Here is a 21,722-nt window from a genome sequence, read left to right as displayed (position 1 = left end):
AGAGTCCAAATCTAAAAACCAAAGCTGAGTCTTAACCACACTTCCCCCTTCTCCCCCTCTGAACACCCATGTCTTCGAATGCTGGGATCTGCGAAGAACAGGGCACACAGATTCCTGAGAATGAACTGGAAGGGATGTGTGGATCTCACATTCGTGACATTTTGTTTGCTGCGTCTTGTTGTCATGTTTTGTTATCTTCCCAGAACACCTCTAAATAAAGCATGGCAGCTTGTAGAGTGAGAAATTAATGCAAATCTATGCACTGACTCTAACAACTAACAGCTTTTTAATTCTAGAAACCTACAAGGGGCACGTAGACAAAAGAGACACTTGGGGACTTTGATGTGGGTAATACCCAGACAACTACGACGTGAGCTTCCCTGCGACACTCGGGCACTTCCTGTGCCCGTGGGAGGTGGCTACTGTCTTCAGCGGGCCTCGACTCTCCTGTGGCTAAAAATCCTGACCTGAATGTGCTCTCAGACCATGAAAAGTTCGCGAATTTCCAAACCTCGCACCCCTACGTCCACCTGCCAATCCAGGCAGGAGAGGCCCTGGACACCCGGGTGCAGGTCCCACAGAGCTCAGTGCAGGTGCTGGGACACGGTGGCATGTCCAGACGCTCCTGAGGACCTTGAAAACTGCCAGGCGGGGCGCCTGAGTGGCTCGGTCCCTTAAGCGTCTGACTTGGTTTGGGCTCAGGTCACAATCTCACGGTTTCACGGGGTCAAGCCCTGCGTCAGGCTCTGCACTGGCAGCATGGGGCCTGCTTGGGATTCTCTCTCTCCCTCTCTCTGTCCTTTCCCTACTGGCACTGTCTCTGTCTCTCTCTAAATTAATTAATTAATTAATTAATTAAAAAAAAAAAACTGCCAGGCAGCTCAAAGTTTTATACCCTTGCCTTCCAAGGACACTGCCTGAACTTGGCCCACACCCCCCCCCCCCCCAGACTTCTCTCCTCTCCTCCCCTCAGAGGACATATACTTCGGGACAAAAGGCCCGTCCGTCAGCCCCTCTTGCTCCAAGACGCGGGGGGCACGGCCACATCACAGCCGCACTCAGCACACTCCTGGGGGACCCTGAACAAATTCCTGTTTCACTGCAAACTGCCTCCCTGCATACGGGGCGTGGGCCTACCCGCCCCAAGTGGATATTAGCATTTCACGGGAAGGACTGCTGATTCCTCAGCCAGAATGGAAATATCCAGGGGGACAGGCAGCCCACGGGGCCCTTCCCGGGAACGAGCCTGAGCCTGGGAGCCTGGAAAGGCACTGAAGCCGGGGAGGCAGAACGACGCAAGCAAAGCCGGGAGAGACAGGAACTCTCCTCCACCGCTAATTATGTCTCCGGTGCAGACAGCCGGTTATTTTTTAAGGAAGAGCCGTGAATAATAAAAGGTGAGATGTGGGGAAAAAAATAACGTGTTAAATGATTTCCAAGGCCTGGAGGAGATGTTTCACTTAAAGCAGAACATGATTTCATGGAAGGAAGGTTTCATCTCCCTTTATGCTGTCATGAGCAAATAACCTTCAAATCTCCAGTGCGGAGCAGAGGTGAGAGAGGCTTCACGAGTCCTCGGTGCAGAGAAGGCAGCGGGCAGAGGTGCAGGGGACGCCTCGCCTCGCACGGCCCTCGGCTCAGGCTGGCTCTGCCCCCTTCTCTGAAAGGCCCGACTGCCAGCCCCTCCTTCCAACCCAACCAGGCTAACGCGCAGGCTGTGGCCAGGGCAGAGCCTGGGGGAGACAGCTGGGGCGACGCTGGGTTTCGCCACAGCAGCCTCCCCCGGGACGTGGCTGTCCGAACACCCGATACGCTCATAAGTTACCTTGGGCCCTTGTCTTCCCGGGTAACCTGGTAATCCCGGCACTCCGAGTTTTCCCTGGGGAAAAAGAAGGGGCTGTGTTATCTGGCCAGCACCTCACCTCTCCATCCATTTTCTCCCAGCCAAGAAAGGACACGGAGAGGCCGCCGCCTGCCCCCTGGGAAGCCGTCTCCCCCGAAAATCCCTGCCCGGACGGGAGGCAGGAGGAGACACAGCCGTGGCTGAGGCAAATCTCCAATGAAAGAACTCTTTATCTGTGAGATTCTGTCGAGCCCTTTTGTAAAGGAGTCCTCGGGGCAAGGCAGGGCGGATGTCTGGTGCACTCTGAGCGCCCGTTCCTGGGCCAGCGCCACAGCAGGGGGGCAGGGGGGCGGGGGGCACAGGTGTAAGGACAGGGGCCTGTGGAGAGTCCCTGCATGAAAGATGATGCCCTGGGTACCGGGGCTCGGTCCCCAAGCTCTGGGGCACCCGGAGGAAGGAGCCCTCTCAGGGCACTGGCCTGGCAAAGTGCTCAGAGAGACCTAGCTCGGGACAAGGAAAGGACTGACCTAGCAACAGACGAATTCGCCAGGAAGGGTGGCCAGGGTGCCGGGGGAGCACATGGGACAGGACCCGACTCAGATTACACCTAGCCCCATCTGGGGGCTTCAGCCCGGCAGAGTCACCAGCCTGGCCACCCAAGGCCGTCAGAAGGGTCTGTCCCCGGGAAGCAGTGAGCATCCTTCCCGTCACATACCTTCTCCCCAGGGGGTCCCAGAGGACCCGGGTCGCCGTTTGGACCTCCACGACCCTTCGGGCCTTCGGGGCCATCTTCTCCTCTGGGACCAGGGGGTCCGATCTCCCCCTGCAGGTCAGAAAAGAGAAGGTGAGGAAGAACCCCCAGTCTCCACCTCCCACCACATGACTCCCATGGCCGTTCTGGGCCCGAGAGTCCGGGTCCTAGGTCAGATCTTGGGGTAGGAGCCACTTAGCCCGCTTGGCGCACCAGGCGGCCTCAAGAGCATAGCACCCGCTCCTGTCTGACGAGACGGGAGCACCGCGGAGCAAGCTACGGGGCTCTGCTGAACGGCCACGCCGTCCCTCTGCACGGCGGTGGGAAGTTCCTTCTCCAGGCTGCACGCTCCTGCTTCTCCAAATGAGTCCCTCTCGGTTGAGGCGACTTTGGTTAACCCCGGAGCTCTCAACCGCTCCTTGCCCAAATAGATCAGGACAACCTGTGTGCAGGACGCTGCCTTTTTCCTTGAAGCAGGGATGGGCCGCAGCCCCCGCCGCCCAGGGGTCTGGGCATGGCAGGCACACAGGAGACCACGTGACGTGTCCCAGAGACGGAAGGGTCCTCAACGCTGCCCCAACCGACTTCGCCGCGGTCCAGCCTGGGCCCGGACACGACCGAGGGTCTGGGGGCTTGCCGGGGTCCACGGCAGCGCCGGCCCGGCCTCTGAGCGCCCGCCCCGACCCTCTGCTCGCTGCCAGGTCTCGCTCTGATCACTGGCTTCCAGCAGCAGCTGGGAGTCAGCCGTACCCCCCACAGCAACGATGGGTGTCCCACAGGAAACGAAGGACCAATAACTTCCTTATTCGTAATGTGCAGTGTGTCCGCGGGCCCAGGACTCTCGGTCCCTAAGAAATGTTCTTCCAACAAAAGGACCCTTCACACATTAACTGAGCACCTAGGAAAGGTCACGCTCGGGGCAGAAGTTTCTCCGCTCCCTGGCTGAGGAAGTGTCCCTGCTGCCAGTCCCACCCTCACCCAATTCCAACGGCAGGCCTGCCCGCAGAGCCTGGAGCGTGACCGCCGGACATCCTTTGTGCAATCTCTTTCAGAGGCGGACCCTCGTGATGTGGACCCCGAGCGTGTGCACGGCATTGTCAGAGGCAGAATAAAAAGGACGTTTGCCAGCCAGAGAGAGAGAGGCCCCTCAGATGTGGGGCAGAGTCCTGTCACCATGGAGAAAGTTCTAGAAGGGCTGTCTTTAGCAGGAACATAACTGGGACACGACTGTGAAATGAATCTCTCTCTTTCGTTCCTCCGCCTTTGATAGAGGCCAAGATTGCCTCTGCCTTTTTAGTCTGTGACACGGCGCCAGGCGCGTGGGGCTCTCCGGGGCTGGCACGTTCTCAAAAGGCACCTGCAGGCCAGCTTTGTCGGGGAACAGTTACGGCAGCCGCACGGCGGCCGACAGCCGTCTGTCCAGGTGCGCGTCCAGCTGCCGCCACGGCTGTGCCCACGCGGGTGGCTCGGGCACCTCCCGCCCTCCTGCCCGGGGCCTGCGCTCACTCTCAAGGGGGTCGGGGCCCTCCAAAGTGCCCGCACCCTGGCGGTGGCGGCCGGCCGACGACCCGGAACCTTCCTCCCGCTTCATCTGCTCTGCCCTCTCCCCACTTAGAGGAAGACGCAGCCGGCAGCTTTCTGCCGGGCGCCTGCCGTGGGAGCCAAGCCCATCCCCCTGCAGCACGAGCAGCTTCCTCCGGCGGGGAGGTAAATTATTCATTAAAAACACAACTGCTGTGTCGCAGCTTCTGATGCCCGAGCATGAGATTACAGAACACAGGAGCTGCTCGGGGTCCGAAAATCACGGGAGGATGCTCGGGGGACCAAGATGCCGTCGGGGTGGGCAGGGACCCCGGCGCTCCCGGGTCGGACGGCATTTCTGCAGCCCCCTCCCTCCGTCTCTTCCGAACCAAGTGAAGCACTCCGCCATCCCGAGTGTCGGCCGCAAAAAGACAAGTCCCCACGGACCTCCTGGGCAGGGGGGTCAGGGCACAGGGCAGAGGGGCCAGGCGACCCCAGGTGACCCCAGTGACTGGGTGTTCACACCCAGAGCCGCCGTGGCTCCGAGCCGGAAGCTGAGGGCCAGTGGGGGGACAAGCACAGAGCCAGGCCCCTGGGCTCCCAGCTGTTCCTGCCTGCGGGCCGAGAGCCCCCCCCACCCCCCGCAGAGGCGTCACCTTCGTTAGGAGAAGCTGTCCTGCGGCTCCGAACGCCGCAGCCCTCCCCTGGCCTCCCACCCCCAGCCCCGACCCCCGCCAGCACCCCAAAACACTCACCCGATCACCCTTGATTCCCATGTCGCCTTTAAACCCAGGAAAGCCGTCTTCACCCTGACAAAGGACAAGGCAGTGCCTGGGTCGGCACGAAAGAGCCCACCTCCGGGGCGGCTGGCCCCCCTCCCCCCACGACTCCGCACACAGCCCCCAGCCCAGAGCCGCTGTCGCCACACAAGCGCTGGGCGTGCCGGGCGGGGGGGTTCCGAGCGTGAGTCCTGTCCCTCGTGAAGGACGCCCCTCTAACCCTCTGTAGTCGTGGGGTCGAGCTCGTGGCCCGCCGCCCCCACCCCCACACCCCTGCACCCCGCGCAGCTGTGCACAGCTGGGCCCCGCTGGGGCCCAGTAGCCGCTGATGGGCGAGCACGGGGGCGGGGCTGGAGGGAGGACGCCCCAGAGAAGCCGGCCGCCACGGTGGGCCCCACAGACCGGCCCAGCAAGAGCCGGAGGGGACGGAAGGGCCCAGGGCTCGGGCAGTCTGGCTGCGGGGCAGCCCTCAGTGACACAGTCCTGCACCCTCCAGGCCAGGGGGACACATTCCTGCTATTCGCATATTTGGGGACCCACAAGGGTCAGGGACTGCCGTGCGCTCGAGTGCCCACGCAGACAACCACAGACACCCTCAGGTACTTGCACGGGGCGGCCTGGCTCGCCCTCCCTCTCCATCCAGGCCCGGCATCCTGACCTCGTTTGCCCATCGGGGGGCCTGGTCCTGCGCCCCAGGCCGGCCGGGAGCTGGTACGCAGAGGGAGGCAGTTTCCTGGGACTTGGGGCGAACTCGTTTCTCCCCAGCCCGCAGTGCGCGTCCGCTGTCCGGTGATATGCCGGGGACTCACCCACAGCGGCCTCGGGCACTGAGGTCCCAGGAGGCTCTCCTCACCCCCACCCCGCAGGCTGCCCCCCGGGGGCCCTCAGAGGGGCGGTGACCCTCCTGGAGAAGGGGCCTTCCCCGTCAGAACTCGCTCAGGTAGCCCTGTCTCCGGCTAAAGGACAAAAGTGATGGCACAAATGTGGCAAACCTGGGGCTCTGGGGAGCCCCCGCCAACGGGATGAGGGGAGTTCGGGGAGCCGGGAGCTGCCGGTGGGGACCTCGTCTGTCCCGCGGGGAGTGTGCTCGGCCCTGACCCCGAGGGCCCTCAGTCCCCACGCTTCCAGGGGCCACAGGATGACGGCTCAGGGGTCTGCCTTCCTCCGCTGGCTCTCCAGGGGGAGCCGAGGCAGTGTGCGTGCGCCTGCTCCCCCAGGCTGAGCACGGAGACGGGGCCGGGGCTGAGCCATCGCCACGGCACAGAGGGCCCAGCGTCCGCGCCGTCCCTGTCCGGTGTGGCCATGTGAGGAGCCAGCTCAGGGACGGGAACAGGCAGACGCCGCGGGGAAGGAGCCGTGCCGGGCGCGGCCGGGGGGCACGGCGACACCTCTTTCCCTCCGCGCCTGGCTCTGCTCCAGCCTGAGGGGCCGCCCAGGGAAGAACACCCAGCACCCCGATGGCCCCGCTGTCCAGCTGCCTTGCGAGGCATCCGCCTGGGGTGTCCGCCGGCCAATGCAGGTGAGCGGCGAGCCTTGGCCTTGGCCTTGGGCGCGGGGTGCCAAGCCCCCGACCCTCAGCCCCGCCAGGAGGTGCGCCCACAGCCTGCCCTTTTGCAAACAGTCTGTCCCGCGGGGGGGGAGCGCGTCCCTCCACACTCAGAGGCCACACGAGCCTCAGCAGCTGTTAGGGCTGCCACGGAAGAAGCCACCCAGCGGGCCTCCAGCTCTGTGGCAGGAAGAGGCGGGGGGCACTCACCTTCTCGCCCTTGGTGCCTTTCAGACCGCGGATGCCATCAGCTCCCTGGGCAAACACGAAGGGAAGAGAGTGAGTCGGGTGGGTCGGAGCCTCTCCTGAGCTCTCGAAAGGGAAGGGTCTAAGCCCCAAATACCAGAAGGGCTGAGCGCTCAGCCCCCCGACCCACACAAGCTCCCTCACGCTCCCAGTCTCTGAGGGAGGACCCTGCAGGCTCTCCTCACGCCTACGTGAGCCCTGCCTCCCTGCCTCCCCCCACCAAGGACTCCCAGATGTCCCCCGCTGACATCTGCCCTCTTCCAGAAACATCCGTCTCTCTGAGGTCTGGGGAGCCGGTGGGATGTGAGGCCTCAGCACGGCTCTGGAATCGGGCAGACTGCTCGTGGCCTCTGACATCGTCCCAGGTGCCTAGTGCCTCGGTTTCCTCATTTGGAAAGTGGGGGTGACGACAACCACTGCCCTGTTACTGCTGGTGGGAGGGGGATGCAGACGAGCCCTCAGGACGGTGCCCGGCACATAGTTGGTGCTCAAAACACAACAGCTGTGTGCTGTCTGGCCACTGTCATTCTGTATTATTATCACTAACACGTGACAATAGGCATCAGCTCATCAAACTGATTGATAAGAGTGGCACCAGTGCCATTGAACGTCAGCTCAGGACAGATTTCTGCGCCAGATGAGAACTGTAAGGGTGGGACACACCCTCTTCCCTCTGAGCACCCCCCCACCCCCCGCCACGCTAGCACCTTGCCCAGACCAGGTAAGCCCACCCGTGGAGTGGAGGGAACTGGCCACAGCCTCGGCCCTCCGAGCAGGGAGCAGACATTGACCGCGGCCAGCTGCCCACGGGACCCCAGAGAGAGGCCAGGCCTCCCATCTGGTTCCGGCCGAGGCGGCGGGCAGGGCGGCCGGGCCACCTCGCAGGGACCCTCGGGCTGCCAGATGCCCTCTGGGGGCAAGAACTGTGCACAGACTGTTAAGCCTTTTCCCAGGAACTGAGGAGAAGCCCTAAGAAAAGCTGGAGCCAGGCACTGAGAGCTGGGCCGGGCCTGGGCTGCACGGCCTCCCCCCGGGCGGGGGGGGGGGGGGCAATCGCCCCCTAGATGCACCCCGGGCTCCAGCGGCCCCAGGCGGCCAGATGCCTCGGGACAGAGGGGAGGTACGGTTATCCCCCACACCTCGATGCCCTGGGGGCTCTGGCACCAGCTTCCTCCCTCTTGCCGTGCTGGTGGGGTGGGCTTCCTGTGTCCACGCCCTCCCAGACCCAAAGTCCTACCATTTCCCGACCCAGGTCAGAGGCCAGGGGAACACGGCCCAGGAGACCAACAGACCAGATCTCTCGGCCACGGCACGGCTGACATCTGGGGCTGGGTCACAGGGACTGCCCTGCGCACAGCATCCCTGACCCCCCACCCGTTACGTGACGGTAGTCTCTCCCCCCAAGTTGTGACAGTCAGAAATGTCTCCAGATGTCCCCCGGGGGCACGAATCGGCCCTGGGCCTGCCGTCCCTCAGGCTGCGGACTCCACTGCCATTTTCAAGAGCACAGGGAATGAGAATGCATCTCTCCAGCGAAAAGAGCGTTCAGCCCCACTTTTCCTCCCACTCCCTGCTTCCAAGTCTAACTGGATCGCTCACGGCCTGAATGAATTTTAATCAGATAGACAAGATAAGAGCATTCCCCATAAACATTTTAAAGCAAACACCTTTTAGCTCACAGACACAGCATTATGCAATTAGCCTTGTACAGAGCCAGCAGACGCTTTTGCGACAAGAATTTATAAAATAAACACGCACAGAGCTCACATAATCGGCATTTCTGCCACACAGGCACTCCTGATAAAACTCACAAGGCGTGCTGGTAAGAGCCCGCTTCAGGGAGAAACCTGCCCTGCCTCGGGCCCCCGGCCCCCTGCCCCCCGCCCCCGGGAAGCCCGTCTGCCCTCGGGCCCTCAGAACATCATGATTCCGGGGAAATGCCGTCGGGCCACTCAGGGTCCGGCACGGGGCGCTTGGTTCAGAATAAGCAAGTTCTGGGTCTGAGTCCCGACCGAGCCATCGATTTTGGGGTAACTTGGGGCAAGGTGCTGAAAACTGAGGTCTTGGATTCTCCATCCCCCACACCGCAGGCCAGCCGCGTACACGTCCGAGGGGCAGAAACGCCCAGGAGGATGAAGCGCGGTCAACGGTGCGGACCGAGCACAGGAGCTGAGGGGTGTGTCCACGCAAATTCCTCAGGCTGGGCTACTTGCGTTTGTGTATATGTTTATACGTTTCCCTTCACGTCAAGTTGAAGTCATTTGGGAACAAAGTGAGCCGTTGGCTTTTCTAAGGCCTCAGCATCACCTAGAGCTTTCAGACGCTAGGGAGGAAAGAACACCCCCCCGCCCCCGAACACGTTCCTCAGGGCACATCCCTCTCGGTATAAATGTGCCCCAGGTGCCCAGACAGCGACATGACTGGAAATTAAATTACACAACTCAAAGCAAACCCGGTTAGCTGTGACGGAACAGGTGGGCCTGTGTTTTGGGTATCGCTCTGGAGCTCCGTGCCCCCGTTTAACAAGGTTCCAGAGCCCCTTGGCACCACTAACACGACTGCGGGTAAGTGGACACCTCCCACGAGCATCTCGCCAGCGCTCGGTCTCCCGGGTGTTATCCATGGGGACGGACTCTCTCGCTCCGGATGTGCAAATGGCCCGGAAGGGACGTTTCTGAGTTTCCCCGGGAAAAGAGGGACAGGCTGTTCCCCTTGGCTGAGGTGTGTACCCGTGCGGGGCCTGGGAGGGGGCGGGCACTGGGTGAGAGCTAAAGCAGCGTCCCGACAGACGGACAGGCGGCCACCGCCCTGACGCCTACGTCGTCACAGACGCACCGGAGCTGTCCCCTGCTCCGGGATCAGCCCCTCCTGGCCCTGGCTGGCCACTCCCTCGCCTGTCCCAGCCCCCTGTCCCGGGATCCCACCTTTCCCTCAGGAGCGCCGGGGGACCGGGACTGCTGCGCCCGCCATCCCAGCCTTGGCCTCCAGGAGGGCGCGAAGCTGCCAGAACCTCACCTTGACTCCTCGGGGACCCGGATAGCCGATGGGGCCCTGGGGGCCGGGTGGACCCTGAAACGAAAGGGGAAAGACCGTCAGCTCCATCTGGGGTGTGGTCGTGTCCGGTCGGCTCTGGGTCCTCCCACAACAGCTGGAAAGCTTCCGTTCCAGCAGCCAATTCCTCACGCTCCGTGCGGAGCGGACCCCGCACATCGGACCCCTGGAGGGGCTCCCACTGGGCGGGGACGCCTGCTGTGTCTCCTGCTGAGGCTTTTGCCGGGGACCGAGGTGCGGCCGCCGCCCAGAGGTTCGGGAGTGCGAGGGGGCCGTGAGATGGGGAGGGGCCCTGCTGCTTCGGGCTGCCCTTAAAGAAGTGCGCTCCCAGCAGAGGCACCTTGGGTGACGGGGGAGAGCTTCCGGCTGGGAGAAGGGGACGAGGGCTGACCGTCTGGGGAAGGGAGCCCTTGACGGCGTGAGGGCCTTGCTGACCACTCACTGCCCCGGCTCCCCGAGCAGGTGCGGGCCTGGGGAGGGCCGGGAGCATGAAGGGATGGAGAGGCCGACTTCCGCCACAGACAGGGCAGCGGGCAAGTCCCCGGGGGCCAGGCCACCTCGAAACTCCATCCCGGCCTCAAAGCCCCACGTCCTGGCCCCCAAACAAACGAGGGCCATAGGTCAGCAGGAGCCCCGGCCGAGAACCTGCACAGTCACCCAGCCTGCGTGTGGCCAAGGTTACAGCGGTGCCTGCACCCCCATGTGCGGTAAGCGAGGTGGGGAGGGGTCACGGGGGACTTAGGCGGAGGTCCCTGCCGCCCCAGGCCGGGACCCCGGGGCACAGACAGCAGACCAAGGGCACAGTCGTCTCTGCTCACTCTCTTCTGAACCCACCTGGCCTCCTTTCTCTCCTGGAGGGCCTTCCTTGCCAGGGTGCCCCTGTCAGGAGAGAGAAGGCGTTAGGCAGCGGCCGCCCCCCACCCCTGTCTTCAAATGTGGGAGGGAGAGCCGGGCCCCTCCCACCGCCTTCCCCCCACACCCCCAAATACAAAACAGGAACCAGAGAGTCAGGAAGTCAAAGGCATCAGGCAGCTGGGCACGGGGGGCAGTCACAGCCATGGGGCCCCGAGCCAGTCCTTCAGCCCTGACCCTCGGCTGCCCCATCTGTCACCTGGGAATGGTGGCAGGCCTGGCCACGACCCGGGGTGGCATGGAGGAGAACGTGCTGGGAAGCCCACGGGTGGGATCCAGGCACCATCATGTCACCTGACTGTACCCAGCCCGCCCCCAAGTGCAGGTGAGCCGGGACAGTGACCACAGGGCATTTGCTCATCTCCTGGCATGAAGGCTTCTGTGCCAAACAAGGACGGATGAAGCGGGACCGGGGGTCTGGACATCTGGCTTCCCGGAAGGGCAGGTGCCATGCTGTCTGCGGGACACAGACTCTTTCACGTCGGGGATGGCAGGCTGGTGCTGGGGTGGAGGCCACGCCCTGTCATTCGACTGGGGTCCCGGCACGTCCCCAGGTCTGTGTGCAGGTGCCTCCCAGCCTCCCGGGTGGCACGTGCCAAAGCAGAGGACCTACTCCCACAACACAGGTTTGGAACCAACCCCAGCAGAAATGGTTATGGCCCCCGGGTCACTGCCCCGTCTACCCGAGCCCCAAGCAATTCAGTTCTCAGGAACGCGAGCTCTCTGACTTTCCAACCCAGGTCGGTCACTAGGTTCAGGCCTTTGAGTTCCTGAGGCAAACACAGACAATGACAGCAGAAAGAGACACACTTCGCCGAGGACACTGGCAGGGCGCTGACTCTCGACCTGGCTACGTCCGACCCACAGTGTGGTCTTGGGGAAGTCACTTGCCCCCTCTGGGCCTCCACCTCCTCATGGGTCAAAGGAGAGGGTGGGCCAGGTGCTCTCTCAGCTTGCGTGTTCTAGAACACAGCAACATCACGGGCACCGACATCTGGTCCCTTTGAATAAATGATTTGTGCGTCGACCTTCTGATCTTTACTAGTCATGCGCTTGGATTTGACACCGTTGCAAATAGCCCGCCCCGAAGTGCAAAGCAAGGACCGCCCCCCGCGAGGTCCTTCTGCAGGGTGGGGGGCGCCCTTAGGGAGCTGCGCCCCCGCCTTCGAGGGAAATCGGGCACCAGATGGACCGCACCTGCTGCTCTGGCCCGCGGGGGCCACACCACCCGCCACACCGCCTTTCAGAAACAAGGCTCACGGCTCCAACGCCTCACGTGGCAGAGCTGGACCCCAACAGTGCCAAGGAGAAGGTGACCTGCTTTAGGGTGACCAGGAACGGGTGGGTCCTGTCCCCTCTCTGCCACATGGGCTCTCTGGAGCTTCCAGCAACCACAGACGTTTTTCTGTTAAGGAACCGTGTGAACAGGGAGGGCAGGTGTGGACGCGTGAGCCCCGGGCTCCGAGTGCCACACACGCTGGGACAGAGCCACGCTGGTCCCTCGGAGAACGAGCAAGGCCCTTCCACACGGTACTGTCCTCGCTCACGGGGCGGCAGGGACAGAGTCCCTGCAGGGACTGCGAAGAGCCGGTCTGAAAAGCGCTCTGGACTGCGCCCGGCAGCGAGCGCGTGGGCCACTCACGTCGGCGGTTATCGGAATGATTAGCATTATTTGAATTGAGGCCAAATTTCTTTACGTCCGTTGTAAGTTGCGTCTATAGAATGAGAGTGACTGTGGGGAGAGCTCAAAGCTCACTTAAAAACAAGGGAACAGGGGCGCCTGACGGCTCGGTCGGTTGAGCGTCCGACTTCGGCTCGGGTCATGATCTCACAGCTCGGGAGTTGGGGCCCCGCGTTGGGCTCTGTGCTGACGGCTCAGAACCTGCTCGGGATTCTCTGTCTCTCTCTCTCTCTCTCTCTCTCTGCCCCTTCCCTGCTCACATTTACTTTCAAAATAAATAAATAAACGTTAAAAAAAAGTTCCAAACAATGTGCCAACAAACAATGAAAGGAAATACACCAGACTAAGAGATTGATTTTTCCGCAGTGAAAAGCCGGCCATTTTCCGTTCCCTTCTACGCGTTTGCGTTTTTCCAATGCTCTATAACGAGCTCTGCTTGTATGATGGAAAAATAATAAGGCTTAAATTATTTGTATTTGATGTTTCTCTGGTTAAAAAAGTAATATATGTTCCTTGGAGACAATCAGGCAAGTGGGAAAGGAGACGAAGTCCCTCGTAACCTCACCGCCCGCGGCAACCCCGGCTAATTGCGTGACGTGGCTCCTCTGATCCGTCTTACGCACACACGCGCCAAACGCACCACGTGGCATATTTTTAATTTGATTTTACGTGTTGGGCCTGTCCTCATGTCACAGCGCACTCACCCAGAGTTGGTTCTTACTGGCTCCGTAATACTCCTTCGAACCATAACTCACGTCCCCATCGCCCTGTGGTGAGCTCTCCGGGATGATTTAACAACACGCTTCAGTGCACGTCTGCTCCGAAACGCTCCCTCCTTCCAAAAGGCTTTAAATCAGCCTTCCTTTCTGCAGCCGAAGCCAGACCCAACCAACTCGAGGGAAGAAGGGAAGAAAACCCTCTCCCGTTCGGAGCGTGTGCTTTAATCTCTCTGTTCCTGCAAATTCACGTACGACAACAGGCACCTGTTCCCTTTCGCGTCTTTAGCGTTAAGCACCTTCAGTGAGCAGCTCGCCCGGCCATGGTCGGACGGGCCGCCGTGCGCTCATATTTCAAGTTTAAGTGTTTGCTGGGGGGGGGGGGGGGGGGGGAGGGAAGTGCCAAGTCTAGGACAGGCAGCCCACGGCTCCACGGGCACGGGGCGGGGGTGGGGGGTAGTCTTCGAGGTCTAAGTAGGAAGGAGCCTGGACCCCTCAGGGTCTCTGGAGCATCAGGGCTGTCATTGTGGGGACGGGGGGTCTCCGGGGCAGAAGCAGTCAGGTCAGGGAGGTGGGGGCCTGCAGCCCGCCCCACTCCCCAGCACTGTCTGCCCCATAGGGCTGCGGGCCTGGCCCGTGACGGACGCCCTGCACGCAGGAAAATGCGTGCAAGGAGATGCACCCACCTGCCATCAGTGGGGTAAGCCCTAGGGGGTGGGATCAGAGTGGCTTCCGTTTTGTCGTCTTTTCATCTATTTTGCTAATTTTCCGTAACAAGGTATTTTACAGTCAGGAGAGGAAATTCAGCGTGAACGTCAATTAAGAGAGGTAAGCGGCCACTGCATGCCCACCGCCAAACACGTGGAACACGGGAGGCCGCGGGAGGCCCGGGGCGGCTTGCGGGAGGCGGGTGGTGACCGGCCGCTGGCTCAGCCTGGGACGGGGCGACTGCTGGTGTGTGATGCCCTGGACCCCGCCATTCTCAGCCCCGAAAAGGGAAGCCGTACCTTAAATAGTCCCCAGTTAATTGTCAACGTACTGAGCTCTTGCTTAGGCTTTACCAGCATTATTAGAACAATAAGATACGCCGTGTCTGAAATAAATGGTTCAGATAGTCCTATTTTCGGAAATGTGCTGTGTATGCAGCATCACCTGAATCCTCTAAAAAAAAAAAAAACGCGAAACCAGAAATCCCACCAGCAGCTTGCAAAGAGGGCGGTGGGTACAGATGGATACACACACACACACACACACACACACACACCTCGAACGTGTGCCACCTCCCCGCCCCTCCCTCTGCCAGCTCAGCCACAGGCTGACTTGTCACTGGCTCCCTATTTCGAGGCGGTCCCTGATCCGGCTGCACAGCTGTGCTCACACATGGCAAACGCACGGGTTAATGCCCTCCTTCGCGGTGTGTGATGGCTAAAAATACACTCAGCGTGCGCTGTCCCTCCCTTCAAACACCAGCGACACGGGGAACGGCTCGGAGCCCAGCCCAGCCCTCCTCGGGGTTGGAAATGCAGGCTGGGTTCTGGTCCTTAAACAGCGCTCCCAACAAATAACTCCTTCTCCTAGTCGTGTAGTTTCCACCCCTTGATCGGAACCCGTCACGGAAAAGTGCGCCCAGAGCCCCGTAATCGCTGGGCCACCGGTCACACAATCAGCTGGGTCTTTCTCTATCAGTGGAGGTGGGAGAGAGGAGACAGGAAGGGGTGCCTCACCGCAACCGGGGGCGAGGGACGAGGGGCGAGGGGGGCGGCCGCTGGCCTGGGCTCTCCATCCCTGGGGGCACACGGGGCAGGCAGTGCCGAAGGGGTGAGGTGGGCAGGGTACTCACCGGGGGTCCGTCAGCACCGGGCATTCCTGGCAGGCCTGGTTTCCCCAGGGGACCCTAGAACAAACCAGAGACCCCCTGAGCCCTGGGGCCACCTCTTCCCTAGGCCGACCCCAAGGGCACTTCCCGACATTTCCGCTCAAAGAACATTCGTTGAAAGGGATGCTCAGAGGCACTGAACGCCCCCTGGCACGGGAGCTTCCGGCAACCGAACCCCCCCAAAGGAGAGGACCCTCCCCCTCTGCTGCTTCCTGGGCCCGCGGTTTTGCCAGTGGAACAAAATCATCCCACGTAGAGGCAGGAGGGCTTCTCAGCTGGTGCCCAGGTGTGAGAACCAGGTGTGAGAACCACACCTCGGAGGTGGCCCCGCCGTCAGCCGAGGGCCTGCGCTCGCGGAAAGATCTGGGGTTGAGCACGAGCTCGGCAGGTGCTCCAGTGGCCCTGCTCTCCCCCAGCACCTAGGACTCAGCAGGGGCCCGGATGCAGATGGGGGGGGGGCGGGGGGTTTGCCAGATTTAGCAAGAACAACACGGAAAGCAAACAACAACAAAACAAGACTTCAGGCTGACAACAAACAGTCAAATTCGACCGAGCACCCTCTCTGTCTGGTCCTGAATCCGGCAACCCTCCGCACAGCTAGACAACGGATGGATGAGTGAATGAATGAACTTATGATCAGTGACGAACAAAGGTCCCCGATCTCCCCCTGGTCTCCTTTCCCGCGTGCGCAGGGCCCTGAGCTTCCCTGGCTCTGGGAAAAGAACAGAATCACGCACAAGCTGGGGACGGACCGCCACTTCCGCGGCCTGGGCTGCGGTGGAGGGAGCTCCCCAGGGGCCGGAACGCACCCCGTGGGCAGGTGGGGGCGTCCCTATACCAGCACAGCCACTCACCTTTTCCCCTGGAGGACCGATTGCACCCTGGGGGCCTGGGAGACCCTAGGAGAGGAAGGCAAGGTCAGGGAACTGGCCGGCTCCAGGCTCCTCCCTGCCACCCGTCCACCTTCCCTGCACCCTCTCCCTCATCGGGGATGACTCCGTTCTAGGTCACACGTAGGCTGCCGGTCCCTTGGGGCCCAGGAGACGCCACCGAGACCCGCACCCTCCTCCCCCCCCCCCCCCCCGCTGGCCGCTGTTCACTCACCTGGGCACCTGGATTGCCCTGCTGTCCCGGGGGGCCGGGCTCTCCCTGGGGGCCCTAGAGGAAACACAAGCAAGGCACTGATGGGGACTCTGGAGGGCAGGCAGGTGCCCAACACCAGCGTCAGAAGAGGATGCCCAGACGGGAAGAAGCAGGCGGCCCCGTGGCTGAGATGAAGCGGGTCTGGGCACCTGCAAGGATCCCCACGCTGACCCGGACGTGAGGGGCACCCAGTCGTCTCCGCCGGGACACCCAGACAGCCGCCAGGAAGGAGCGACCGTGAAAGGAAGCGACCAGAAAGTACTCTACTTGGTGGAAAACTCCCAAGACGTCGCGTTAAAGTCTCCCGGTAGAGCCAGGGGACCTATCTTTCACTGGGCCTGGCTTACAGTAAGTGCTCGTCACCGGAGCACAGGGCAGGGAGACAGACAGCTCCCTCCGCACCTGCACAGACATGGTCTGGCTCCGGTCGGAATTAGCACGGCCGCCAGCTCTCCCGCTCAGACTCCACCTGGACCCAGGGCTCAGGGCCTGTGCCCTCCACCTCAGATCCCCTTCCGGTTTGATGGTAACAGTGGGCATCAGACCCCCAAGACTTACCACATTTCCTTTCGGACCTGGTTGGCCATCCATACCCATCACACCCTGGATGGCGTTGGAAAGAAAATAACAGAGTGCTGAAGAATCAACCACAGTCACAGGGAAAATCCCACCCAACTCTGCTCGGCGTCCTGCCCTCACCGTGTCGGGGGACGGCAAACCTACTGGGGAGGGGCAGGGGTTGATATTAAAGAATCCTGCAGGCTCGATCGGCCAGGGGTCGATGGAGCTGTCAGGCCCGAGCATTGGGTGGGCCAGGCCCGGAGAAGCCACCCACCGGGCAGGGCCCCAACAGAACCATGGGCTACTCGCTTCCAGAACTTTCCAGAAGTTGCTTAGAGTGCCTTCAAAGGAGAAAATGAGGCATCCTGGGGACCGTTTAAAACAGCACATGTCGCGTGAGAAGGAGAAGCTGTATGGCCCGCTGGCCTCTGTGCCTCCTCCCGCAAACCCACGCCTGTGGAGGGCTCTGTCTGCCTAGGAGCCTCAGAGCCCCGGCGACACCTCGACCAGCCCCTGGCAAGTGTCCGAGCGGGACAGACGTGCAGAGGTGACAGGCCTTACCGGAGGTCCAGGAGGGCCCGGGGGCCCCTTTGGCCCCAACAGACCACGCGGCCCCTGCAAGAGGAAAGGGCAAAGGACTGTTCACACTTGGCCAAGAACCCGGCGCCAGCCCTGCCCCAGGCAAACCCCGCAGCCCCACCCCCACCCCCAGAGTGTTTGCAGCAACGCAGGTGTCCACGCGTCCCGGGAAGCATGGGCAGCACCCGTCCTCGCCCGCGACACCTCCTCAGCCGCCCCACCTCTCCACCAGCTCTGGGAAGCAGGGGCGGGTGCATGGAATGAACCGGCAGCTTAGACAAGGGATCAAGGGGCACCTTCAGAGCAAAGGGAACCTTTCAGCTCAATGGCGCCCTTTCACACTCGCTCGGGGCAGGTGCACACAAAAGCTCTCCCAGCGGAGGCCACAGAGATACTCCACTGCATGGAACGCTTTTGTCCACGTCTCGTTACTGCCTCCCTCTGCGCAGTGACATGTGACTGCATTTCTGCCACCGGAGGGTGGAGGGAGGAGAAACTAGTTCTCTGATGGGGACGTCGTGACCAAAGGCAGAGCTGAAGCACGGGGCTCAGGGTTTTTTTCTGGGGCGCCACTACGGCCCAGAGCTCAGCCCCTCCCCCCTCTGCCGCAAAGGTCATGTGTGGGGACGGCCCGTGTGCACATGGAGGGACACAGCCCCAAGGCAGCGCCGTTCCCAGCACGGTTCACGAGATTCAGAAGGTAACACAGCAGAGGCATCGCCCGTCACCCAAAGGGGCCCCATCCTGAACCTCACGCTTGCCCCACTCCTGGGGGGATTTTCCAGCCTTTAACCAAGGCACGAGTGCCCTAAATTCTGACGGAAACTCCTGAGACTCAGCGGGAGAGGGCTCCTTCCCACACTCAGTGCCACTTAACTATCCCTGTCGTTATTTAAAAACCTAGCCCTGGGGCGCCTGGGTGGCGTAGTCGGTTAAGCGTCCGACTTCAGCCAGGTCACGATCTCGCGGTCTGTGAGTTCGAGCCCCGCGTCAGGCTCTGGGCCGATGGCTCAGAGCCTGGAGCCTGCTTCCGATTCTGTGTCTCCCTCTCTCTCTGCCCCTCCCCCGCTCATGCTCTGTCTCTCTCTGTCTCAAAAATAAATAAACGTAAAAAAAAAAAAAAATTAAAAAAAAATAAAAACCTAGCCCTGTAAATGCTTTCTAGAAGTTACTAACCCGCAAGGGGACGCTTTGGCGTGTGTTAAGGAGGGGACTACGTAACGGATTCTCCTTAGACGCGAATCAGGCATCCAGGGCATAACTTAGTCCCCGGTGAATGTGTGAGCCCAAGCCCAGGCTCTCTCCGCGTACCGCTTGCAAGGTTTCTCCTCAATTAACGTCGCCAGATGCGTACCGCCGTGGCGACACAGGCAACAAAAATGAGCCATTTCAGAAGTAACCACAGGTGAGATGTAAACGGTGTCCTTTGTCACTGAGGAAGTTTGCTTGGGCCCTAAGAGAAGTTGGCTTCGGGAAAAGAGCCGTTTGTTGCCATGGCAGGGCCACCCTGATTCAAGGCTCCACTTTGGGGACGTGTAGATGTCAGAAGGGATGGTAAACCGTCTGATTAGTCACCACAACTGCTGCTGGGCACTTGCCTGGTGCACTCTGGGCGTCCACTATGCCTACAGCCTGGACACCCACCATGATGGCCCTGCACATCCACCATGATGGCCTTGGACACCCGCCACGATGGCCCTAGGACACCCGCCATGATGGCCCTGCACATCCACCATCATGGCCTTGGACACCCACCACGATGGCCCTAGGACACCCGCCATGATGGCCCTGCACATCCACCATGATGGCCTTGGACACCCACCACGATGGCCCTAGGACACCTGCCATGATGGCCCTGCACAGCCACCATGATGGCCTTGGACACCCACCACGATGGCCCTAGGACACCCGCCATGATGGCCCTGCACATCCACCATGATGGCCTTGGACACCCACCACGATGGCCCTAGGACACCCGCCATGATGGCCCTGCACATCCACCATGATGGCCTTGGACACCCGCCATGATGGCCCTGCACATCTACCATCATGGCCTTGGACACCCACCATGATGGCCCTAGGACACCCGCCATGATGGCCCTGCACATCCACCATGATGGCCTTGGACACCCACCACGATGGCCCTAGGACACCCGCCATGATGGCCCTGCACATCCACCATGATGGCCTTGGACACCCACCACGATGGCCCTAGGACACCCGCCATGATGGCCCTGCACATCCACCATGATGGCCTTGGACACCCACCACGATGGCCCTAGGACACCCACCATGATGGCCCTGCACATCCACCATGATGGCCTTGGACACCCGCCATGATGGCACTGCACATCTACCATCATGGCCTTGGACACCCACCATGATGGCCCTAGGACACCCGCCATGATGGCCCTGCACATCCACCATGATGGCCCTAGGACACCCGCCATGATGGCCCTGCACATCTACCATCATGGCCTTGGACACCCACCATGATGGCCCTAGGACACCCACCATGATGGCCCTGCACATCCACCATGATGGCCTTGGACACCCACCACGATGGCCCTAGGACACCCACCATGATGGCCCTGCACATCCACCATCATGGCCTTGGACACCCACCACGATGGCCCTAGGACACCCGCCATGATGGCCCTGCACATCCACCATGCCTTCAGCCTGGATACGCACCATGATGGCCCTGCATATCTGTCATAATGGCCCTGTACATCCACCACAATGACCCTGGACACCCACCATGATGGCTCTGGACATCCTCCATGATGGCACTGGACATCTGCCATGATGGCTCTGAACACCGCCATGATGGCCCTACACACCCACCAGGATGGCCCTACACACCCGCCATGATAGCCCTGGACACCTGCCAGGATGGCCCTATACATCCACCAGGATCGTCCTGGACATCTGCCATGATGGCCCTGCACACCCTCCATGATGGCCTTGGACACCCACCACGATGGCCCTAGGACACCCACCATGATGGCCCTGCACATCCACCATGATGGCCTTGGACACCCACCACGATGGCCCTAGGACACCCACCATGATGGCCCTGCACATCCACCATGATGGCCTTGGACACCCACCATGATGGCCCTAGGACACTCGCCATGATGGCCCTGCACATCCACCATGCCTTCAGCCTGGATACGCACCATGATGGCCCTGCATATCTGTCATAATGGCCCTGTACATCCACCACAATGACCCTGGACACCCACCATGATGGCTCTGGACATCCTCCATGATGGCACTGGACATCTGCCATGATGGCTCTGAACACCGCCATGATGGCCCTACACACCCGCCAGGATGGCCCTACACACCCGCCATGATAGCCCTGGACACCTGCCAGGATGGCCCTATACATCCACCAGGATCGTCCTGGACATCTGCCATGATGGCCCTGCACACCCTCCATGATGACCCTGGACACCCACCATGAGGACACTGGACACCCCCCACACCTGCAGCCTGGAGCTCCAACCGCAGCCCTCCAGGTCTCGTCTTCTTCCCCTGGGGAAGGCCATATTTGCCCTACCAGCCTTCTTTTCCTTGCTCAAGAAACCCCCAGATGTCTCTGTTTCAAGGCTGACCTCCCCTCTAATTTATGCTCTGGGCTGGTCCCTGGTTCCACCCAGAGCGGCCTCCTCGAGCAGCCCGTCACCACGCAGAGGAGAGAGAAGCCCACCCGAACGGGACTTACGGGTTCCCCGGGCAGCCCTCTGGGCCCGACTTCTCCATCATCACCCTGTGGGGGAGAAAAGAGGCAGGATTTTAGGGACACATTCTGAAGCCTGGACAGAGAGACAACATGCCTTCCCGCTGTGTGGAAGGACCCTCTGGCCCGGGGCTGCTTCAGCCTCTGCCGGATCTACTAGTCCGGTACTAGCCGGGAAGGCCCGAGTGTCCCCACCCCGGGAAGCTTCAGGGAACTGGGGGGATCCGAGGCCCTGGGACGCTCTGCTCAGGAGCTCACACACCACAGCCCCGGTGAGGAGAAGGCTGCACAGAAACATCAGGGCAGCCAAGAATCTGGTGACCTCGATGGGTCATGATAGGAATAAATGATAGAATGATACCAGGTAGACTGAGTCGGAAAACAGGTGGCCGGGTGGGGAGGGAGGGAGATGGCAGATAACAGGGAGGGAGGGAGGGAGCGAGAGAGGGAAATGATAGGAGCGGGAACGACGGAGGCTGCGTTGGAGGGGGTCACGGACAATCGCCAGACCCCTTGGGCCAACGCCCAGTAGCCTAACCTCTCTGCCCGGGCCCTACACACGGCCTCTTCCTTCCAGCTGTAGAAGGAAATGCTGTCCTGGCTCCAAAGGTTCCAGATCAGGAGCTGCCATCAGCAACTCCGCTTCTCCCGGTCAGGGCACTGCCCCCTCCTCTTCACCCCACACACAGCCGGCCCTGCACACACACACACACACACACACACACACACACACACACACACGCACACCTCCCCTACTAAGAAGTACACG

General features: G+C 61.3%; 1 protein-coding gene across 2 annotated transcripts in view; it reads right to left on the bottom strand.

Moving 5' to 3' along the window:
- Window positions 1–21,722, bottom strand: part of COL5A1 (collagen type V alpha 1 chain) — a 148,203-nt gene that overhangs the window by 43,637 nt on the left and 82,844 nt on the right. For both annotated transcript variants that reach the window (XM_047093810.1, XM_047093811.1), the window contains exons 20-31: window positions 20,939–20,983; window positions 17,188–17,241; window positions 16,624–16,668; window positions 16,027–16,080; window positions 15,777–15,821; window positions 14,887–14,940; window positions 10,572–10,616; window positions 9,702–9,755; window positions 6,651–6,695; window positions 4,871–4,924; window positions 2,559–2,666; window positions 1,826–1,879 (exon numbers count right to left, since the gene is read on the bottom strand). In XM_047093810.1, coding sequence (XP_046949766.1) covers window positions 1,826–1,879; window positions 2,559–2,666; window positions 4,871–4,924; window positions 6,651–6,695; window positions 9,702–9,755; window positions 10,572–10,616; window positions 14,887–14,940; window positions 15,777–15,821; window positions 16,027–16,080; window positions 16,624–16,668; window positions 17,188–17,241; window positions 20,939–20,983 — 657 coding nt within the window. The remainder of the gene's footprint in view (window positions 1–1,825; window positions 1,880–2,558; window positions 2,667–4,870; window positions 4,925–6,650; window positions 6,696–9,701; window positions 9,756–10,571; window positions 10,617–14,886; window positions 14,941–15,776; window positions 15,822–16,026; window positions 16,081–16,623; window positions 16,669–17,187; window positions 17,242–20,938; window positions 20,984–21,722) is intronic.

The sequence above is a fragment of the Lynx rufus genome, unplaced genomic scaffold (assembly GCF_022079265.1).
Source record: "Lynx rufus isolate CCGP_SWC_20201006 ecotype Redwood Valley unplaced genomic scaffold, mLynRuf1.p SCAF_36, whole genome shotgun sequence".
Lineage (NCBI taxonomy): Eukaryota > Metazoa > Chordata > Mammalia > Carnivora > Felidae > Lynx > Lynx rufus.
Note: the sequence above shows the minus strand (reverse complement) of the source record. Positions and strands in the feature narration are given on the sequence as shown.